Consider the following 16736-nt stretch of genomic DNA (forward strand, 5'->3'; position numbering starts at 1 on the left):
GTACTGGGGGTGGAACCCAGAGGCTTTCTACCTCCAGGCTATACTCCCAGACCTTTTTTTTTATATTTTATTAGAAACAGGGTCTCACTAAGTTGCTGAAAGCCTCACTAAGTAGCTGAGACTGGCTTCGAACCTGTGCGATCCTCCTGTCTCAGCCTCCCAACCGCGGGGATTACAAGCATGCGCCACCACACCCGGCTGAAATAGGGTTTTCCTAGGTCACAGGTGCTTGCTTTTTAAATGTTAAGCTGCACAGAGAGATAGAAGGCTATTTGATTAGACAGCTGTGCTCCTCTCTTGTAGACTAGGAAAAAGGCCACAGAGCTAAAGTGGCTTCTGTGGTCCTTGTATATGACACACAAACACACACAAAAAGATAGATCTGGGGATGTAGTTCAGTGGTAGAATGCCCCTGGGTTCAATCTAGTAACTCACACAAACACACACACACACACACACGTGCGCGCTCACGCATACAAAATGATCTTGCCAGCCAGGTGTGGTTGCACGTGCCTGTAAGCTCAGTAGTTGGGACCAAGCTAAGACAGGAGGATCACAGTTCAAGGCTGACTTCAACTTAATGAGGCTGGAGGTGTAGCTCAGAGACAGAAAATCCCTGAGTTCAAGGAAAAGGAAAAACGGTTTTGCCAAGTTACCTAGGGTCTCACTAAATTGCTGGGGTTGGCCTGACAGCTGCCATGCTCCTGTCTGTCTCCCAATTACTGGGATTGCAGGCATGCACCATCATGCCCGGCTTCCCGTCTGGTTCTTGCCATATCATGTACACACCGTGCTGTACGCACACCATGGTCTCAGCATGTGTTGACAGGTGTTTGGGACTCTTGTCCTCCCCCTCTAGCCTTCTCTGGCCCACATTCTTTTGGAGGCTCAAGCCAGAGGCCATCTCTTCTGAGTGCCTTTGCTTGTTCAGCACGTGTCCATTGCACATGTTGACTTGTTTATCCTTGAGAGTAAGAAGCTCATTTTAGAAGCCAGGAGTGGTGGCGCAGCTTGTAATCCCCGCGCTTGGGAGGCTGAGACAGGAGGATCGCACAGGTTCGAAGCCATCCTCAGCTACTTAGTGAGGCTCTCAGCAACTCAGTGAGACCCTGTTTCCAAATAAAGTATAAAATAGGTCTGGGAGTGTAGCCCAGAGGTAGAAAGCCTCTGGGTTCCACCCCCAGTACCACACACACAGAAAAAAAGCTCATTTTAGTTGCCTTCCAGGTCTCAAACCTACAGTATGTGTGTATGTATATAGTCTTAATAGATATTTGTTGAATTGAAGCAGAACTGGACTTTTTTTTTTTTTTTTCGGTATTGGGGGTGGAACCCAGGGGCATTCTACCTCTGAGCTACACCCCCAGCCCTATTTTTTAGTCTTTATTTTGAAACAGTCTCAAATGCTGGGATTATAAGTGTGTGCCACCACATCTGGTGCTTTTTCCCACTATCAACAATTTCGTCCTCTGGTGGTCAGAATTGAGTATCTGTGTGTGACCTTTGTGCATTCAAGTCGTATGCAAGGGAACAGATGTTTTCCTTATTTTATTAGTTGTGCAACAGAAGCCAATTAAGAGGTTGGAGAGGCAGATGACTTTGGCAGTGGGTGTGGTGGAGCTGGGGACACTGCAAGGGTCAGTGTGACTCAGAAGTCCATGCCACCACCCTTCCTCCCCCAGGAACCAGAGTCCAACTTTGCCTCTGTGTCTCATGGATGAAACCCATTCCTAGTATAGAAAACAATTTGTCTTCTTCTGTGCTGCATGTTTGTGTATGTGTGGGCCTGGGAATAGAACCCAGGGCCTTGCACATGTTAGGCAAGTACTCTGCCCCTGAGCCACGTACCAGCCTGCTGTACTGTTTTTTTTTTTTTTTTTTTTTTTTTTTTTTTTGTGTGTGTGTGTGTGTGTGTGTGTGTGTGTGTGTTTGAACCCAGGAACATTCTACCACTGGAAACTCACTAAATTGATGGGGAGTTTCACTGCTTGGCTGAGACTATCCGTGAACCTGCAATCCCAAATACGGAGTTATAGGCGTGCACCTTCCAGCCGCCCTTCCTGTGTTTGGAAACAGGTCTTAGCTAGGTTGAGAGTCTGCATAAGTTGCTGAGCTGCTCTCAGCTGCCCAAGTATTGGGAGTACAGGTATGCGCCCTCATGCCTGGCTGGTTTTGTTTGTTTTTGTTGCACCTGAGATAGAATCCAGCGCTTTTCACATACTAGGCAAGTGCTCTACCACTGAGCTACATCCCAGTTCTTTCTTTTCTTCTGAGATAGGTCTTGCTAAAGTGTTCTGCTCGCCTCAAACTTGATATCCTCCTGCCTCAGCCTCCCGAGTAGCTGGTTTATAGGTGTACACCACTGTACTTGGCCTTTCTGTGCTTTTAAATTACATTTCCCAAGAGTCAATTTCTGCCTTTGTTATTTTTTTCCCGACTTGTTCCTGGAGACATTTCTGGAGTAGAAGTCACTGCCCTTGCCCCCATTTACCATGGGTTCTGGGACATCCAGACAAAGCAAGAGATAAGCTAGAAGTAAATTTGGCTCAAGAAACCAAACACTTGGATTGGTAGCTCAGACAGGCTTATTTTCCTCACCCAGAGACCGCAGTCACTGAGGTTCTCAGGCCTCCGCTGCCACTTCCTCGTGGTATGCTGGCGGCTCCTGGTTGCCATGTCACAGTCGGCAGGGATTAGGGCACAGGCTCTGGATTTTTTTTTTTTTTTTTTTCCTGCCATACTGGAGATTGAGCGCAGGGGCATTCTACCTCCGAGCTACACCCCAGCCCTATTTTTTATTCTTTACTTTGAAACAGGCCCTCACTCAGTAGCTGAGGCTGGCTTCGAACCTGTCTCAGCCTCCTAAGTATTGGCATTACAACACACTAACACACTCAGCTTTTGGGGGATAGAGTTTGAGTCCTCAGGCACTTTTATTAGTGTGACCAGCTATTTGTTTTTTGGGTTTTTTGTTTTTGTTTTTTTCTTTTTTTGTGGTACTGGGGATGGAACCCAGAGGCATTCTACCTCTGAGCCACACCCCCAGCCCAATTTTTATTCTTTATTTTGAAACACGGTCTCACTAGAATTGTGGAGGGCCTCATTAAGTATCTGAGGCTGTATGCCAACCTGTGATCCTCCTATCTCAGCCTCCCAAGTTCTGGGATTACAAGTGTGGTCCACCGGTTCTTTCTGTAAAGGTTGGCTCTGGTATTGACCCCTCAGCTGGCAACTGCTGTCAGTAAATTCTATCTGAGCTGAACTCTGTCCCTGGAGATACTTGGTTGGCATTCCCAGTATACCAGCTGAGTTAGAAAAGCTGCCCACAGGACTTGTACAAATTAGCCACTTCTTACTGATGCTCAAAGCTAGTTTTATTACCTAGAAGGAAATTTTTTTTTAATCCTATAACTTTTGGTTCTGGATCCATAAACAGTACTTGTTTCTCAGGATAAGAAAGACAGTCTATAAGCCAGGCATGGTAGTTCATGCCTATAATCCTAGTATTTGGGAGGCTGAGACAGGAGGATCACAGGTTTGAGGACAGCCTCAGTAACCTAGTGAGACCCTGTTTCAAATGTAAAAAGCTGGGCATGGTGGTGCACACTTGTAATCTCAGCATTTGGGAGGCTGAAACAGGAGGATCACGGTTCTTGGACAGCCTCAGCTACTACTTACTGAGGCCCTTTGTAACCCAGTGAGCTTCTGCTTCAAAAAGCGGGCATGGTGGCACATGCTTGTAATCAGCATTTGGAAGGTTGAGACAGGAGGATCGTGGTGCATGGACAGCCTTAGCTGCTACTTAGGCCCTTTGCAACTCAGTGAGACCCTGTTTCCAAAAAAGAATGAAAAGTAGAGCTGGGGGTGTAGCTTCAGAGGGAGAATGCCCTGGGTTCAATCCCCAATACCACACACAAAAAAAGGAAGAATGAGCCGGGCGTGGTGGCACAAGCTTGTAATCCCCGCACTTGGGAGGCAGAGACAGGAGGATCGCGCAGGTTCGAAGCCAGCCGTGCGCGCTGGCTTAGGAGACCCTGTTTCCAAATAAAAATGTTAAAATAGGTCTGGGAGTGTAGCCCGGAGGTAGAAGGGCTTCCAGGAACCCCAGTACCACCAAAAAAGAAAAAAAAAAAAGGAAGAATGAAAAATAGGGCTGGGGGTGTGGCTGGGAGATAGAATGTCTCTGGGTTCAATCCCCAGTAGTACAGAAAGAAAGAAGAAAGGCGGTCTGCATGGCTGGGGGAACCCATGGCCCGTGTTCTTAGATTTGGGTGGGTTTTGCCTGTCGCACTTCTTAGTGGGTTCTGTAAGATAAAAGCTGATGCGTCTTAAGGGCTTAAGAAAGCTTGGGTTGTGCTGTTCTTCAGGGGCTCCTTGATTCAGAGTCACGCCTTTATGCCTTTCCTCCACTTTTTTTTTTTTTCTATACTAGAAATTAGGTGCCTTCTACCTCTGAGTTACATACCCAGGCCTCTACTTTTTAGTGGTAGTGGGAATTGAACCCAGAAGCTTTTTTTTTTTTTTTTTTTTTTTGGTGGTACTGGGGTTCCTGGAAGCCCTTCTACCTCCGGGCTACACTACCAGACCTATTTTATATTTTTGAAACAGGGTCTCTTACGCCAGTGCGGCTGGCTTCGAACCTGCGCGATCCTCCTGTCTCCGCCTCCCAAGCGCGGGGATTACAAGCGTGCGCCACCACGCCCGGCTTTTGTGTGTGTGTGTGTGTGGTACTGGGGGTGGAACCCAAAAGCTTGCTACCTCCGGGCTATACTCCCAGACCTATTTTATATTTTATTTGGAAACAGGGTCTCACTAAGTTGCTGAGAGCCTCATTAAGTAGCTGAGGCTGGCTTTGAACCTGCGCAATCCTCCTGTCTCAGCCTCCCAAGCACAGGGATTACAAGCGTGCGCCACCATGCCCGGCGAACCCAGAAGCATTCTACCTCTGAGCTGCACTCTGGCCCTGTTTGCTTTTGTTTATTTTGAAACAGGGTCTCACTAAGTTGCTTCAGTATATTGCTGAGGCTGGCTGTAAACCTGTGTGATCCTCCTGTCTCAGCCACCCAACTGCTGGGATTACGGACATGCGCCCCATGTCCAACTCTCAGTGTGTGTGTGTGTGTGTGTGTGTGTGTGTGTGTGTGTGTGTGTTACTGAGATTGAACCCAGGGGCATTCTGCTTCCAAATTATACCCCCAGCCCTATTTATTTTTGTTTTGAAGCAGGGTCTTCCTAGGTTGATTCTCATTAACAGGAGGACCGCAGGTTTGAGGACAGCTTCAGCAACCTAGCGAGGCCTAGTTTCAAAATAAAAAGGGCTGGGAGTGTAGTTTGGAGTTAGAATACTCCTGTGTTTAATCCTCAGTACCCCCAAAATAAATAAACAGGGTCTCACTAAGTTACTGCACACTGGCCTCAATCCTGATATATATATATATATATTCTCAGGTGTTGGGGTTGCAGGTGTATGTCACCACATCTGGCTACCTCTCTACTCCTGATGCAGCTCCAGGGGCCGTGTATGTTAGGATTGGACTGGGTGGGGACCCTGTCAATAGAGCAGGTTTGGGGTAATGAAGAACCTTGATTAGGCTTTTATTTATTTATTTATTTATTTTGTACTGGGAATTGAACTTGGGCATTCTCCCTCTGAGCTGCACCCCCAGCTCTATTTTTTCTTCTTTTATTTGAAGCAGTCTCACTGTGTTGGGAGGGTGGCTACCACGTGGGCTTGATTAGCTTTTACGTGGCAAGAGCAGCATGCTGCTGTCCTTGCTGTGTAATGATGAGCCGCAGTTGTGTTGCCTCCTCTCCAGTTTGCTGCTGTATTGGAGGAGGCTTGTGCATTAAGGCCAGGCCTCCTTTACTCTTTGTGTGTGTGTGTGGAAGTGGGGATGGAACCCAGGGGCATTCTACCTCTGAGCTACACCCCCAGCCCTGTTTTGTTTTTTTGAAACAGAATCTCACTAAGTTGCAGAGGGCCTCACTAAGCAGCTGAGGCTGGCTGCAAACCCGGGTCCTCCTGTCTCCGCCTCCCAAATGCTGGGATTGCAAGCGTGCACTGCACGCTTTACTTATTAAAGGTCAGAGAGGGCTACGTAACAGCAGCCTCCTCCTCACCCCCCACACCCCTTCTCCCTTTTTTCTTCTTTCTTCTTTATTTTCTTTTGTGGTACTGGGGGTGGAACCCATGGGCTTTTCTACCTCCGGGCTGTACTCTCAGACCTATTTTATACATTTGGACACAGGGTCTCGCTAAGTTGCTGAGAGCCTCACTCAGTATCTGAGGCTCTCTTCAAACCTGTGGGAGCCTCCTGTCTCAGCCTCCCAAGCGCGGGGATTACAAGTGTGCGCCACCACGCCCGGCTCATAGCAGCTTCCTGAGATGCATGTATTCAAAGATGAATGGACAAAGTGTGTAGTCCCTAGTTACCTTTGCTTCCAGAGAGGCTGGACAGCCAAGGCTTGCTGTATGGTCACCTCTGCTTCTAGGACAAGGATGGACAGCAGAGGTGGCCATCCCTGTGTGTCTTCTGGGAACAAGGATTGACAGCCAAGGCAGAACAAGATGGATACCAAGGGGTGTGGCCTCAGATCTTCTCTGCTTCCAGAGCATGACAGTGGGCTATCCTTGGTCACTGCTGCTTCTCTTGGGCCTTCTTTCTGACTTCATGGAAAAGCTCTATGAAGTCAAACGCTGGAGACATCCATCAGTGGATAGCAACCACCTTCTAGGTCCCTCCTCTGTGCAGAGCCTGGCGGCTGACTGGGAGCCAGGCATCAATGCTGAGGGAGCCGTTCGCTCCCGCAGTCTGTGCTTTCTGATTTCAGATCTCCCTTCTACTTTTAGTTGGTATACTGAAAATTACTTGGAAAGGTTAATAAGACTTGTCATGAGCTGCAGTTTGCATAACATAAATGTTACCATTTTAAATACACAATTCATAGTAGAAATCATGCCGTTATGTCCAATTACAGTGTAACAAAACTTTTTTTAAAAAGAGACTAAACAAGAAGTAATATATAGTTCAGTGATTTTTGATACATTCACAGTGCTGTGCTGTGCAATCATACACCCAGTGGGTGGGTTTTTAAAAATTATTTTTTCTCGGCTGGACGTGGTGGTGCACGCTTGTAATCCCCGTGCTTGGGAGGCAGAGACAGGAGGATCGCGCAGGTTCGAAGCCAGCCGCACGCGCTGGCTTAGGAGACCCTGTTTCCAAATAAAAATGTAAAAATAGGTCTGGGAGTGTAGCCCGGAGGTAGAAGGGCTTCCAGGAACCCCAGTACCACCAAAAAAAAGAAAAAGAAAACATCCTTAGTCAGGAAATTATTTAGAGCAATTGTGCCAGTATTGGGAATGACCTAATAGTTGGCTTAAGAGACCCTGTTTCCAAATAAAATATAAAATAGGTCTGGGAGTGTAGCCCGGAGGTAGAAGGCCCTTGGGTTCCATCCCCAGTACCAATAATAATAATAATAATAATAATAATAATAATAATAATAATAGAGCCAGGTGTGGTGGCGCACACTTGCATTTGGGAGACTGAGACAGGAGGTTCGTGGTTCGCAGGCAGCCTCAGCTACTATTTAGTGAGGCCCTTTATAATTCAGTGAGACTGTTTCAAAATAAAGAATAAAAAGTAGGGCTGGTCCAGTACCACACACACAAAATTTTTAAAAGAATAAAAATAGAGGTGGGGGTGCAGCTTGGAGGTAGAATGTCCCAAGATTCAGTCAAGTTTACAGTGAGAGGACTTGGGAGCCCTGGGTAAGGCCACACGTTGGGCCTCTGTGTGATCTTAGGGAGCTTTCTGCTTTGTGGCTGGCTGCGTCTTAGAGCTCTAGGTAATGGGACCTTTTGAGTTAGGGACATCTATATCCTGGACAACATTGTAAAAAAGCCAGAAGATCCTAAGCACCAATGTCGAGGTTTTTATAGCAATATCTACCATTCTTGTTCCAGACACACAAGTCTAGTAAGGTTCTTCCACTGAACTTTTTAAGACAGTCTAATCAGTTTATTATTTGAAGAGTCTTAGAAACTGAAAAAATGTTCCATCTTTCAATATCATCTTGTTTTTAAGCTTTTCTTGCGGTAGAAATTTGTTGTAGTATCTCTGATCTCTAAAATATTTAAATTTAACTTTGGGCTGAATAATGTATTATAGTTCAGTATCTCTGCGGATTGTAGATCGAGTAATTTAGACATGAACCAAAAGTAGCAGGAATGTAAGAAAATGATGAATCAGTTTGTAATAGCACAAAGGAAATTCCTGTTAAGGAACACATGGCTCTCCGAAGTGCTTGTTACCTGCTGGCCTGTGCTCACTGCCTTTGGCTGGACTGTTCAGTGTGTACAGCACACCTCCATAGGCTGCATCTGTCTTCCTCTCGAGGATGAGAACACTGAGCACAGAATGTTAGGCTAATGCTCCCAGGACGGAGCTCACACTTGAATTTTAACCTCAGATCCCAAGTCTGTGCGCCCCTCATGAAGCAGGAATGAGATTGTTCATTTCCTTTCTGGGTTAGTGCAGTCTTTTACAAAGGATCAGATTCTGGCTCCTGTTGGGTGTAGGGGGCAGGTAAAGGGTGTGATTAAGGCTGCCCTGTTCCCCCAAAGACTGAACCCAGGGGCTCCTGAGAGGTGCTAAATCCCCTCAGGTGCTTGTGTCAGTATCTGAGGACCTGGTATCCCTGAAGAACCAGAGGGCTTGCAGACCCGTGGTCTGTAGAATGAGCCAGGAGCATCCGTTGCCATACGCCGAGGCTAGGGAGACAACTGGGACAGGCAGTGTGCACCTGCCTCCTGAGGATGTCTGTCCCCAGGCCTCAGAGCAGAGCATGGAGCTCTGGCCTAACTGGTGGAAGGTGACCTTGGCACATGTATTGCAGGTGTGGTAATCAGAAGGCACACTCTAGCTGGGTGGGGTGGCGCACGCTTGTAATCCCAACGCTTGGGAGGCTGAGACAGGAGGGTCGCACAAGTTCGAAGCCAGCCTCAGCTACTTAGAGGCTCTCGGCAACTAAGTGAGACCTGGCTTCCAAGTAAAGTATAAAATGGGTCTGGGAGTATAGCCTGGAGGTAGAAAAACCCCTGGGTTCCACCCCCAGTAACACACACACACACAATAAACGTGTACTCTGAGGGCAAGGTTGAAGGGGCAGAAAGTTGGGGCCCAAACTCAGAACCCACTACCTGGGGACAGACGGACCCAGGCTGCAGAATGGTAACTGCGACCTGCTTTTGGAGGGCAGCTCTCTATGCTACATAGGGGAGCAGCGAGATAACTCTGTGCCTTTTTTGTCTTTAGTCATGGGACATTTTTTTCCGCAATACCAATGCTGGCGCTCCCCCGGGCACTGCCTACCAGAGCCCCCTTACGCTGAGCCGCGGCTCCCTGGCCACCATGGCCCACGCGCAGTCCCTGGTGGAGGCACAACCCAACGTGGACAAGCTTGTGGAGGACCACCTGGCAGTGCAGTCTCTCATCAGGGCTTATCAGGTGAGTGGGTGACTCTGGAAAAGGGTTCAGTGCTCCACCGGCTTTTCGGAGTTATTTATTTTACCTCCTCCAGATACTAGGCGCTTTCTTCCTACTTTCAAGTCTTAGGCAAGATATACACAAGAAAAGGAGCCAGGCTAACTCCAGTTGAGCAAATCCTCTGCCACCTTTAATGCCTGCTTTATAATAGCTCCTTATTTCTTATAAATCTACAAAAATATGTGTAGGCAGAGAAACTAAGTACCTAGCCATCAAAAAGTGCCCGCTCCTCGTGGAGTTAGCAGTGGACGTACTGTTGCATGAGTTGGTACCCCTCTCGGTGGCTATCAACTGAATACTTAAATCCAGAGCCAGGTGTGATGGTGATCACTTGTAATCCCAGTACTTAGGAGGCTGAGACAAGAGGATTGCAGGTTTGAGGCCAGCCTCAGCAACTTAGTGAGGCCTTCTGAAACTTAGTGAAACCCTGTTTCAAAATAATAGGGCTTGGGAGCGTAGCTGAGAGGTCGAATGCCTCTGGGTCCAATCTCCAGTGACACACAAGAAATCTAGAGGAGACATGGAGAAAAAGCAAGCCTAGTGTCGAGCTCCGGGGAGCGGGAGTGTGTGCCTCGAGCGCTCTCTCTCCTGGAGACAGTGTCTCAACTGCGCCCTCTGCAGGCAGGGCAGTGGTGTGGGTGTGTAACAGGCAGTGTAGGAAGGGCCCTGGCTTTTCAACAGTGCTTCCTGCCGTCTTTTGACGAGGAGGGTTCTCTTCTGGAGCGAGTGTCCTGCCTCAGGAGGAGATGGGCAGAGTGCTGTAAACGGCGTAGTGCCGACCTCTGAGCAATATCTTTAACCTGGTCTTTCAGTAACTTCTCAGTGCCTGCTCCACTTCTCAAATTGTTAGCAAGAAATTTGTGAATAAAATATCCAAACCAAAAGAAACATAAAATTGGAAGGAATTTTCTTCCCTCTGTTTTTGTGATGCTGGGAATCAAACTCATGATTGGCACGTGCTCTACCACTGAACTACATTCCCAGCCCTTACCTTTGTGTTTTAAGTCTGTGTTGGAATGGTCTTTTTCGTTCTGACCACTGTGTTGGCATCAGGGCCAGAATCTCCTCTCCACGTGGAGGTGCTAAAGCAGAACTAGTGCCGGAGCCTCCGCAGTACCCGGCAGCCACGGCCACACCTGAGCCTTCGTTTTCCCCACCAAGGCAGCACTCACACAGTAGCAATAATTTCCCGGCATATCTCATTTCCTTTGCTTCAGGGAAACTAAGGATCTCAAGAAATAGATCCTTTCAAACTGTTCCAGTATATCATAACATGAGAAGTTTATCTCTTTTCTTAGAGAAGTACATATGCACATTATTGCTTTTTAAATTTTACTTATTTTCTTTGTGTGGTGCTCGAGATTGAACCCAGGGGCATTCTACCTCCAAGCTATACTCTGAGCCTGATTTTCTATTCTTTATCTTGAAACAGGGTCTCAGTAAGTTGCAGAGGGCCTCACTAAGTAGCTGAGGTTGGCCGTGAACCCAGATCCTCCTGTCTCAGCCTCCCAAGTACTGCTCACTATTGCTTTTAAAATAAACTAAGACGTATGTTTTAAGACGGGTTTTATTGTGTGGGTTTATTGATGCTGTGTCCTCTCTGGGCAAGTACTGCATGAAGTGTAACTCTTCCCCCTCCTCACGGTTTGCTGGATCTGCTTAATGACTTGCTTGTGTTATTATTCCAGGTCAGGGGTCACCACATTGCAAAACTTGATCCTCTCGGAATTAGTTGTGTAAATTTTGATGATGCTCCGGTAACTGTTTCGTCAAACGTGGGTGAGAATTAATCTGTAAATGCTAATTTTAATGTAATTTTACTTTTTTTTTTTTTTTTACCCTTCCCTCTTTTTTTTCTCCTGTCCTTTTGTGTGTGTCCTTCCCTCTCATCGTTGGCCCACTCATAGATACGCGGGCACCATGTAGCACAGCTGGACCCCCTGGGGATTTTGGATGCTGATCTGGACTCCTCCGTGCCCGCTGACATTATCTCATCCACAGACAAACTTGGTGAGGGTCTGAGAGCAGTCAGCTGCATCGCTTGAGCTCCTCTTGCTGTGCCATGGCCTGTGGCAGCCAGGACACCCAGGCAGGAGGGAAGGCTCTTAAGTTTCCTTCGTTTTGATCACTTGAAATTCATCAGTAATGCGGCCTTGGTGTGTTTTGGGCACCGTATTTTTATCTCACTTTTTCAGCCAGATTGTTTAATCTTCAATCTGGAAAATAAAATCTTTGAGGGGAAGGGCTATGACCCAAAGAAGAGCTGGCCCACTTGGATTGGAAGCTGCTTCAGAGAATAGCTCTTCCCGCTCCAGCTTTCCACATCCCTGTGCAGTGCTGTCTTCCACAAGGTCACTGGTGAGCCTTGTAAGGTAGCTGCTGTCACCCATCCCATTCTGGTACTTGGCGGGACCTACCTGTGGCTGGAGGCCACTTGTTTCCCACAGGGCAACTTCAGAGCAAGGTGTACAGTTGGGTCTCCCGATTCGTGAATGCTGGTGATCACACCAAGGAAACTTTGGAAGGCGTTCCCACAGCGTCCGGAGGCCAGGGCCTTTGGGAGGTGCATGTGTGGAGCACAATTGGGTTTTTGTCACAGTTGCCAAAAGATGTGCAGGCCTATACACTGTCCTTGCGAGGCAAATGGGTGTTGTGACTGGGTGCTCACCCACAGTTGCTTCCAGAGTTAATCTGCTTCACGTCACCGTGCTGCTAACCTGTACTAAATAAATGACAATGTGACTAATTGTGAAATGGCCAGGGTGTTCACAACAGGCACTGTGCATGCTAATGACACTGATGGTCACCTACTTGCTAATACTGCTCTTGGAGGGGTGGAATCAGCTCTTTGCAGGCGTCTTGGGAGGGTGCAGACAAACAGTCCCTAAGGTGCTGCAGCTGCCCTGTGCCCTAATAGGTATTTTAGAGTTGTGACTAGGGATTTGGCCACTAATCAGGTAAAGTTAAACATGAAACATCATTGATTCTGGAAATGTGGTTGGCTGTTAGTAATTGCTCTTTAGTCTTACTTCAGAAATACCTCTAGATAATAGAGTTCCTCTACATTGTATCAGCCCTTCATCAGATTTAGGAAATGTGTAAGAAAAACCATTTCCTGCCGGGCGTGGTGGTGCATGCCTGTAAACCCAGTACTTGGGAGGCTGAGACAGGAGGATTGCAGGTTATATTAACAACTTAGTGTGGTTAGCTTAACTAGCCTCAGCAACTTGGTGAGACCCTATTTGAAAATATAAAATAGGGCTGGCTCAGAGGTGAAGTACACCAGGTTTCAATCCCTAGCACCACATTTTTTATAAACCTCCCTAAATAGTGCCTAGATCTTACTCACCTCTGAGTGATAGCTTAGCTATGTCTTGAGACAGGTCACTACCAACGCACTGGTGATGAGGTAGGTGGACTTGGGAACTAAGAGACTAGGCGAGGAACCTGGAGCCCCGCAGGAGCTAGTGGAGAATCGTGAAGAGCAGCGGTGCGTCTCATGCATGAACTTGCAGCTAAGAGATGAGGCCTTGGGGTGGTGGAAGTGGTTGGGAGCTCTGCCCCTGCTGCCCAGTAAGAACAATGGGGCAAGGGGCCATGTAGTAGGGGACCATGTGCAAGGTGTCGTGGGGCCACGCCGTGTGTGTCTGGTCCGCGGCTGTGTGGGCAGCATCATGGGCCACATGGTGTGGGAGGCATCCCCAGTCACCTGGGGCCAAAGGATGCCACAAGAGAGGTGTCCTGTGTTCCGGGGCCTGAAGTACGCTTAGAGCAATTAGAGTGGGTCAGGGACCAAGTGCAGCACCTCCTGGGTTGCACACATCTTCTGCAAGAGTGGAGATTGCTCTCATTCTTAGCTGCTCTCGCCCCTTCCTGTGGGCCAGGCAGTTTCTTTCTCTCTAGGCTCAGATCAGTGATCATACCCTGTCTTTGAACGTGGTTCTTCGTGCTCCACGGGAATATTTCTGCTGGTTTTGGGAGGGCAAGGGTGCCACAGACCCGTGCCTTGGTCAGCTGATTACCTGGTGGAAGGTTGTTTGGTTGAATGTGCGCATTGGCGCCGGGCATGGTGGTACACGCTTATATTTCAAGTACTTTGGAGGTTGAGACAGGAGAATTGAGGTTCATGGCCAGTCGCAGCTACTTAGGCCTTCTACAACTTAGTGAGATTCTGTTTCAAAGTAAAGAATAAAAAATAGGGCTGGGATTAGCCGGGTGTAGTGGCGCACACTTGTAATCCCTGCCCTTGGGAGGCAGAGACAGGAGGATGGCGCAGGTTCAAAGCCAGCTGCGCTGGCTTAAGAGACCCTGTTTCCAAAAAAAAATAATAAAATAGGTCTGGGAGTGTAGCCCGGAGGTAGAAGGGCTTCCAGGAACCCCAGTACCACCAAAAAATAATAATAATAATAATAATAGGGTTGGGGTGTAGCTCAAGAGGTAGAATCCCCCTGGGTTCACAAAAAAAAAAAAAAGAAGAAGAAGAGGAAGAATGCGCAGACTGGGTTCTGTGTACCCAGAAAGCATTCACACACACATACACACCCCTTTGGTGCTGAGAATTGAGGTATTCAATTCTACTCAGAGGTAGAATCCTGGGGCATTCTACCTTTGAGCTACACCTCCAGCACTATTACTTTTTTGTTTTAAAACAGGATCTCACTAAGTTACTGAGACTGGCCACAAACCTGTGTCCTCCTGTCTCGGCCTCCCATACTACTGGTGTGTGCCACCATGCCTGGCTCAGAAAGTGTGTGTGTGTGTGTGTGTGTTTTACTAGGGATGCAACTGAGGGGCATTCTACCCCCAGGCTGTGCCCCAGCCCTATTTTATTCTTTTGTTTTTAAAACAGAGTCTTACTAAGTTGCAGAGGGCTTCATTAAGTTGCTGAGGCTGGCCAAGAATCTGCAATCCTCTTGTCTCAGTCTCCCATGTACTGGGATTACAAGTGTATGCCACCATGCCGGCTCAGAAAGTTTTGTTTTTGTTTTTGTTTTGCAGTACTGGGGCTGGAACCCAGGGCACTCTACCTCTGAGCCAGACCCTCAGCCCTATTTTTTATTCTTGATTTGGAAACCGGGTCTCACTGAGCTGCAAAGGGCCTCACTAAGTAGCTGAGGCTGTTCGCGAACCACAATCCTCAGTTCTCAGCCTCCCAAATGTTGGGATTACTAGCGTGTGCCACCACGCCCGGCACAATAAAGAATTTGTTTCGTCTTTTCCTCTGAGTTCTTGATCTTTTCTTTTTTGTAGATGTAGTCCCAGAGATTGGGCCCAGGGGTGTTCCACCTCTGAGCTGCACCTCCAGCCCTATTGTTTCATTCATTCATTCACTCATTTACTCATGGGTACTGGGGGTTGAGCCCAGGGGCATCCTGCTTCCGGGCTACACTCCCAGACCTTTTTATGTTTGTTTTTACACAGTCTCTCTAGGTTGCTGAGAGTCTTGCTACCTTCTGAGAACTATAAATAGTATCTGTCGTCATAGCTGGCTGTTTTCATCAACACATAGTTTTAATTTTATTAAACTTAGTTTTAGAACAGTTTGTCAGGTACAAGCTGTTTTATGGTGCGCAGATGTTGACTGGAATGCTATGAAGTGTTCTGCCAGGGCCAGGCTCCCCGTCGGCCTCCAGAAGCCACTTCCGGCGTAGACCCTGCCTTGGAGAGGAGGGCTGTGTTCTAGCAGCAGAGGCCTTGAGTGCCGCTTCCCATCGCCCACAGGTCGGGTTTAGGTTCTGTGGATCACCTCCCAATGTCCTGTGTGGATTCTCTCGGGATGAGCATGGGGCAATCCAGTGTCTCCTTGGAAGGAGGGCCCCTGGGGAGGCTTCTCCCAGCTGGTCCTGAAGAATGGTCCTGAGTCAGGGTGCCAAGTTAGAAACTAGGGTATATCCTAAAACACCAGATTCGCAGTGATGTTACCAGTGGGGACGTCTAGACAGTGAGCCCAGGGGGTTGTTCCGTCCTGGGTAGTTCTTGCTCTTAATTAGAAGCAGATTGCTCTTGTAGGCCTGTGCATATGTGCCGCACTGTCCAGAGTTGGTGTTCTGTGCCTATCATCTCTCCCTTGCTCCGTCGGAGGCCGCCAAGGGGGCATCTTGTTCCCATTAACTCCTGCCCTCTGCTTGCTTTGTCAGGGCAGCATTTGAATTCGGTTCCCACTTTAAAGTGCTGTCATGTGTGGCTTCTGTACTGATTCTATAGTATAATTTCTCACGGTGACAAAAATGATTGAGGTTTTTTAATGTGAGAGTCAATTGAAGGAGAATTCAAAGAAACAAATTCTATAAATAAAGATGAGGAAATAGAACTTCTTGCTTGCATACCATTAATGTTTGTAAATTTCTAAACAGTATTAGGAAATGATTTTTGGTTTGTTCAATATGGGGGGGGGTCTCCCTAAGTTTCCCAGGCTGGCCTAGAACTCATGTATGTTTGGTACTGGAGATGAACCCAGAGGTGTTCTACCTCCAAGCTATTCCCCAGCCCTATTTAATTTTTGAAACAGAATCTCACGCTGAGTTCCTGGAGGCCTCACTTTCCTGAATCTGTCCTCGAACCTGTGGTCTTCCTGTCTCAGCCTCCCAAGTATTGTGATTACAGGTGCACACTTCCACACCTGGCTTGGACTTGACTCTTGATTATCCTGCCTCAGCCTCTTCAGTAGCTGGGGTTACAAGTATGGACTACCATGCCCAGTTTTAGGAAATTAACTTGGTTAAATAGTTTAAAAGTCTAAAAATATGACAATTTAAGCTACTTAAATAGTTCTTGCCTCAGTAATTAACTGTCTAGTGAGTGATGACAATGTTTCTCATCCTCCTGATCTTCCAGGGCTCTCTGGTTTATTCCTTGATGGCCAAGGAGCGAAAGCCAAAACTAGAGTTTTCATAATCCTGGAGTGATAGCAGCGTGTTTACAAGCATCGCTGCTGTGTGCGTCACGCTCTGCTTCAGACAACTGGTGAGGGGCCAGGCGGGCTCCCCTCAGCACACTGCCCAAAGGGGGCGGGGTCGTGGCAGGTGCAGGCTCCGTGGGGCAGTGAGGGTGTTCAGGACGACCTTCCACAGTCTGCCCAGGAGCTGCTCCACCAGTCCCTCCTCCCAGGGCCACATCCTTTCCTCACAGCTGTGCGTCACATGGCGCTCAGTGGCCTTATTCCCAGCAGCTCCGCCTCCGGCACACCTG

At 47.9% G+C, this 16736-nt stretch overlaps 1 protein-coding gene across 4 annotated transcripts in view; it reads left to right on the plus strand.

The window, feature by feature from the left end:
- The window catches only part of OGDH (oxoglutarate dehydrogenase), a gene marked incomplete at both ends in the record, with an annotated part of 57625 nt that overhangs the window by 4421 nt on the left and 36468 nt on the right, over nt 1-16736 (plus strand). For 2 of the 4 annotated variants that reach the window (XM_080700938.1, XM_080700936.1), the window contains 2 exons: nt 9318-9509; nt 11237-11327. In XM_080700938.1, the coding sequence (XP_080557064.1) occupies nt 9318-9509; nt 11237-11327 (283 nt within the window). Of the gene's footprint in view, nt 1-9317; nt 9510-11236; nt 11328-11455; nt 11559-16736 lie in introns of all 4 variants that reach the window. The other 2 variants (XM_080700935.1, XM_080700937.1) reach the window with 1 other exon arrangement.

The sequence above is a fragment of the Muscardinus avellanarius genome (assembly GCF_963383645.1).
Source record: "Muscardinus avellanarius genome assembly, chromosome: 9".
NCBI classification, from domain to species: domain Eukaryota; kingdom Metazoa; phylum Chordata; class Mammalia; order Rodentia; family Gliridae; genus Muscardinus; species Muscardinus avellanarius.